The sequence below is a fragment of the Arachis duranensis genome, chromosome 5 (genome assembly GCF_000817695.3).
Source record: "Arachis duranensis cultivar V14167 chromosome 5, aradu.V14167.gnm2.J7QH, whole genome shotgun sequence".
NCBI lineage: Eukaryota > Viridiplantae > Streptophyta > Magnoliopsida > Fabales > Fabaceae > Arachis > Arachis duranensis.
This window is the reverse complement of record NC_029776.3, coordinates 94,386,624-94,393,154: the sequence shown is the minus strand read 5'-3', so window position 1 is coordinate 94,393,154 and position 6,531 is coordinate 94,386,624. Positions and strand designations below refer to the sequence as shown.

The 6,531-nt window shown below is 30.0% G+C and overlaps 1 protein-coding gene across 1 annotated transcript; it reads left to right on the top strand.

The window, feature by feature from the left end:
* Positions 1-892: 892 nt before the first annotated feature.
* On the top strand, positions 893-1,992 carry LOC107490491 (pentatricopeptide repeat-containing protein At1g62930, chloroplastic-like). Its single transcript, XM_016111268.3, has one exon. It carries the CDS (start codon positions 952-954, stop codon positions 1,822-1,824), a length of 873 nt encoding a protein of 290 aa, XP_015966754.1. The 5' UTR covers positions 893-951; the 3' UTR covers positions 1,825-1,992.
* The last annotated feature ends 4,539 nt before the right edge of the window (positions 1,993-6,531 follow it).

Sequence of the window (6,531 nt, the reverse complement as noted above, 5' to 3'; positions counted from 1 at the left end):
AAAATTATTGAAAAATATCTTAGAAAAAATAAATTTAATTATTAAATTTTTTTAAAATATTTTAGTAAAAATACAATTTAATTAATAAAAAATAATTTATTAAAGAGTATTTTGGTAAATAAAATTTAATGATAACAAATAAAATTTTTGCTAAAGGATACTTTTATAAAAAATAATTTATTTTTTCTTGAAAAATGGATAAAGTTAACACTAGTTAACACAAAAAGTTTAAAATAGATTAAAGAGGAGATTTTTTAAAAATTAGAAAGGAGGAGAATGTACATTTATAAAATATAAGAGAAGGGAGTGTCATTTTAGTATCTCGCATAAAAAGAGAGTGGTATTTCTCTTTAAAATATTATATATAAAAAAATACTTATTTATATATTAAAATATTTTATATTTATCAGGATTCATTAATATTTTATTTTTATATTAGTCTTTAATTTTTTTTAATAGAATCTAATGATTTATATAGAGTTGACGCATGTAATACGCTGCGCAAAGTTGTTGTCTGTCTTAGACATACCCAAAACAATTGGGAGAACTATTTGCGCAGACATAGCAACGTCTAGTCGTCTACGTCTTGGAGCAGAGAGCAGAGAGCACTCCCTCTAACTTAACAGCGAAAGTGCGAATCACTAAAATGTTGTCATCCTCAACCTCAAGGTTCACTTTCATTTTTAGGTATTCTCTTCTCCAAATCCCTAATTTTCTTTCCTTCCCTTCCTCTTCATCCCTTCACTCTCATTCTACTCGCCAAGTTGATGAAGCTGTTCATTCCTTCACTCGCATGCTCTCTATGCGTCGTCCTCCATCCATCATCCAATTCACCAAGATTTTGGGATCTCTTGCCAACACCAACCATTTCTCCACCGCCATTTCCGTTCTCTCATTTTTGGATTGTGTCTTGAGGGTCAATATAAGGAAGCCATTGATTTGTTAAGTGATATGGTGCTTAGAAACATTACTCCTGATGTTCATACCTATAGTATTTTGATTGATGGGCTATGCAAGGAAGGAAAGATCAAAGATGCAAAAAATGTGTTGGCTGTGATGACAAAACGTGGTGTGAAACCAGATGTGGTTACTTATAACAGCTTAATGGACGGATATTGTTTGGTTAATCAGGTAAATAAGGCAAAATATGTATTCAACACAATGGCCCAAAGTAGAGTGTTACTTAATGTTCAAAGTTACAATATCATGATTAATGGCTTGTGCAAAAGTAAAATGGTCGATGAAGCCTTGAGTCTCTTTGAAGAAATGCATCGTAAGTACTTGGTTCCAAACATGGTAACTTACAACACTCTTATTGATGGCTTGAGCAAATCAAAGAGAATATCTTGTGCTTTGGAGCTTCTTGTCAAGATGCACGATAGAGGTCCACCCGCTAATGTAGTCACTTACAATTCCTTGTTGGATGGGATGTTCAGTATCAAACAAGTTGACAAGGCACTTCTGTTATTCAAGCAAATGAAAGAGAGTGGCATTGACCCAGATATATGCATGTACAATGTACTTATTGATGGCCTATGCAGAGGTGGAAGACTTGTAGTTGCAAAAGAGATTTTTCAAGATCTTTCTATGAAAGGCTATCCTCCAAATGTGAGGACATACACTATTATGATCAGTGGGCTCTGCAGAGAGGGCTTGTTTGAAGAAGCATTGGCCCTGCTGTCGGAAATGGAACACAATGGTTGCTTACCAAATGCTGTGACTTTTGAAACTGTTATTCGTGCTTTGTTTGGAAAAGATGAGAATGACATGGCGGAGAAACTTCTTCGGGAAATGGTTGCTAGAGGCTTATTGAAGAGACACTAAGGAGGAATAAATTAACTCAAATTAATAAATTTTCTGTTGTCAAAATTTGTACAGAACTTGGTAAATTTTATATCTATTGGGTTGGAGGATTTGGGAAATGCCATGAACTCACTATCACCTTGATTTTGGTCATCTCACTGTTATTGAATTAATTTTGAACTTGTGTTATTGGCTGATTTTTTAGTCTTTGTTACCAAGGCTATCATGCATCCTGTTTCGGCGGATATTCCTAGTTGTAACTGGTGGCTTAATGCTTAAGATTTCTTGATAGTAATTAAGAGCTCATGATTGGTCTGATGAGCAACTGTGTTTTATTTGACTGAATCTTCTTAGAATTCTTCTAAAAGGTATGCGGTGGCAAGATTAATGACATAGATGTATGATTTTCACTGCCATCTTTGAAACAAATACTTCTACCAAATGCATGAACCCCCTTTTTTGTTGACAATTTCAACATTTTTGTTATTTTTTAAAATCTGATCATAGGTGAAGAAACCTGTATACTAAGTCTGTGATTACACTTGATGTTTCAAATAAAAAAAGCTGTGCAAGAAGGAATTTCTAGGAATTTGGCTAATTTGGTTCAAATATGAATTATCTTAAAACCTTTGTTCATTTTCAAAATTAATGTTACTCGGCTTTAATTCTTAGAAATCAATTGAAAATATGTACATTATGTTCATTTCCATAATTAAGGTACAGTTGTAATTAATGTTATCTTAAAACCCTTGTTCATTTTTGGAACTAATGTTATTCTCAGTTAATGCTTAATTGAATTATTTCATTATTTCTTATTGAAAAATCCTATATAGGGATTATTACATTGTTCTTGTTTAAAATCATGTTGAAAAGCTTTTATTATTAAAACATGGTTTGGAGTTTTGTTGTCTGTTATCAGCTACACCTGTCATGAAAGATTTGGTGATTTTAATGCCAAGTACAACTATTTCTACACCTATTTCTTTGGTATTTTCTAAATCTTCTCTGCATTGTGATGAGTGGGGTTAGAATAAAGAATTATAAGTGAAACAATGTTGTACAGATTGAAATTGCATTTGTTCTTGTAGAATATTTTTGAATGCTAATACAATTTCTTTTGGCACAGACAATATTGAAGATCTCTAGTATGAATTTTCCTTTATACTTGGATTTCAGTTTGTCTCTTTGAAATAATTGCGAGACACTTGATTTAATATTTTGTCAGCTTATTTGGTTTCTAGTTGAATCCACCATTCAATTATAAGCTTCAGATTAGTTTTAGATGGAAGTGAATAATAGCTACTTTCACAAAATTACTCTTCAGATTAGACCAATAAACATAAAATGAATTGATCTCAAACAAGATAGAATATGGTTGATGCTGCTATAAACTTTGAGGAATCAATCTTAGCATCATAATGAAATAAGGATGATAGTCTTAAGTATTGCAGAGATCCAAATTTGCTGAAATAATGACGGTGTTGAAGGCATTGCAGAAGCAGATCGGTGGTTCTCAAGTGTCGAGAACCAGAGACCTGGTAGGAGATTTGGTTGTGCATTGTGATTATGAATAGAATATCTATCAATAACCAAGGCAAAAGACCATTGGAGTTTCCAAGAACTACGAATGCATTGTTGATCTTGAAAAGATATGAACTTCAAAGTCTTGGAAAGAGTTGCATTATTTTCTTCTTTCTTTTACTCTTAAACCAAACTCTAGTGAGAAAAATTGTTCAAAACAAAAATGTCATTTCTATAATTCTATGGAAAGTTATAATCTATACAAGAGCTGATTCAAGTTCTAACCAGAATGAATCAAAACTAAGCATAATTTACACACAAACTATTCTAACCCTGACAGGTTTTGGAAGGAATAGCTCTTTGCAATTGAATGCTATAGAAGGTAGCATTTCAAGGGCCAATACCAAATTGTTGTTCTTCTTTGCATGCTCTACTACTTCATTGTCTAGGGAGGCTATAGTAATTTTAGTGATGAAAATGAATAGAATCACTGGAAAAAAAGGTTTAGTTTTGAGTTATATGAGAGAAAAAGAAACTTCACAACAATAAAGGATGAATTTTAATTTGGTTATGTAACTACTTATTGGTAGATATGTGCATGAAGAAGAGAAAGGACAAAACAATATAGATGAATATAATCAACTGAAATTTCAATTTCTTATCGTCTCAAGAAGTTACACCATGAATATTGAAGGACAAATGTTATGTTTCTTTTGGTGTGTGTTTTTATTTTATAGGATAAAGTATATTTTTTGAAAAATTAGTCGTTAGGGATAAATTTGATGTAAATCGAAAACTTTTAGATAAAAAAATTGAAACAAAATAAAATCTAAAGGTATTTTTAAAATTTTTAATAAATTTCAAAGACAAAAAATTTATACTTTTCCCTATTTTACATATTTTTTACTCTGACTTTCATTGCATGCCAATATTTCAAGGTCTTAAAAATTTTATATTAATGTAACAAAAGAAGGGTTCTTACCATTTGAGAAAAAGAAATGGCAGCTTCAGGTAGTTGGTTAATTTAACCCTTTATTTATTTTTTTTTTAAAATGATCAATTACATCTCTTCAATCTTCATCACTTTTAGAAATGTGATTCCATTATTATATGAGACAAACTCCTATCTCATAAGTCATAACCAACTGCATAGCTACAATTGAATGTCGCTATGACACTATAATTGCTTGTTAATATGAACATCTTTTAGTTGCAGTTAATATAGTATTCCAAAATTAATTTATATGACAAAGACAACCAATTTTGAATATTATATTGTACACAATTAAAAAGTATTATATCAAATAGTTGAAAATGACATTCAACTGTACAACGGAGACTAAATTTTAGGGAAAAAAAATAATTTTGTAATATTGAAAAGACTGAACTGAATATTTTAGGAGGCTAAACTAACATTTCTATGTAATTTATAAAAGAAAATTGAATATGAGAATGAGACTCCTCTTTCCTTTCTTTATATGAGACTCCATCTCTCTGTACACATCAACTTTATAGTAACGGATACTAGAAAAAGTTTGATTGGGACCATATTCGTGTTTCTAAATATATAAGAAACTTAGTTTAAAAATCGCTTATCCAACTAATTTTAGGAATCATACGAGTATTACTTCAAAAATTACGAATACAACAGTTACACTGGAGAAGGAAATTTTGGACAAATAATTGCTCCTATTTTGGTTGAATATGCATTTAAGGGATAAAATCATGATGCCATGCACAACTTGAATTGGTAACTCCTTATAAAACGGAGAGTGAAAGAATTATTAGATTAAAATCAACATAAATTATCTGGTATTCCAAAGCTTAGTAACAAAAGTACCAAAGATAAAAACAAGAATAAGTATATAAAATTAAGTGACCAAAGAATGGTATTTAAACCGTGATACATACCAGGAAAGACCAATGTGTGATTTTTGGATAAAATATTAGTTGAAAGTGTATGTTTGACAATAATTCAAATTGATTAGCACATTATTGATATAGATATCATAAGCAGTTTAAGCATTTGGAGGATGAATCAAGATACTAAGCCAAATGCACAAAAAGTAGAGATAACTAGCATTTTTTATACAGACATTGTGATGATATATTTTAATCGTATTTTGCTGAGTGAAGTCTTAAAGTAATTTTTCTATTAGTTGTGTGTACTAAAATAGTTTATAAAATTTTAATTGTACTAATTAATTATGTGAAATTAAGAAAAGTGCATTATATTAATTTCTAACGATGTAATGAGCTACTTGATGAAAAAAAAAAAAACGAAAAGACTAATGTAGTGCATATTTGTTATTGTCAAAGACCTAATAAATGCAATTAAAATCTCGTAAACTATTTAATACATGTAACCAATTTAAAGGATCCTCTTAAAATTTAACTCAGTTTTATTTGAAGGAAAAGATAGTTATATTTTAATGCATTCATATATCTTAATTCTTGTATACATTGCACTAATCAAGAGCAAACCTTAAGGACCATCAACCATGTATAAGTAAAATTGAAATGTAAAAAATACGTACCAACGCAAGGATTGATACCGTTCCATAACAATATTCTTCAAAAACAATTATTGAACAAAGTTATAATTAAATTCAAAATGGGTGAATACCATCATTCCCATCCAAGAAGCCAACATATCTTCTTCCTCTATGTTAAAAGGAGCTAATTCTTGAAGATAATTCATCATGCTGAGGGAAAGTAAAGGGGGTTGTTATAGTAGATGCTTAAGATTCATGAACAAGAAATATTTAACATTCAAATCAATGCCCCAAAATTATTGTTGCCAACTCTAAGTTCAAGTTTGTAATTTTATAGACGGGTGGCGTAGGGACAAGGAAACGAGATTTAAGAAACATATAGTGGGCTATTCGCGGTTTTTTTTATATGTCTAAAATGAGTACAATAATTATATATTTATTAGAAGTGTCATATTTACATAAATTATTAGATTTTATTAGATGAAAATCAAATGTTAATATAAAAGAAGAACATTCATTGACTCTAATAAATACAGAATATTCTAATACATAAATAAATATTTTAAATGATAATATTTTAACGCACAATATTTTAAATAGTTACAAAATCTTTTATTTTTAAATAATTAAATATACAACAACAACAACAACAAAGCCTTATCCCACTAAGTGGGGTCGGCTACATGAATCAAACGACGCCATTGTGCTCTGT

What these genes read in the sequence shown, in the direction of transcription:
- LOC107490491 (XM_016111268.3), top strand. Translation starts at nt 952, where the DNA reads ATGGTGCTTAGAAACATTACTCCTGATGTTCATACCTATAGTATTTTG.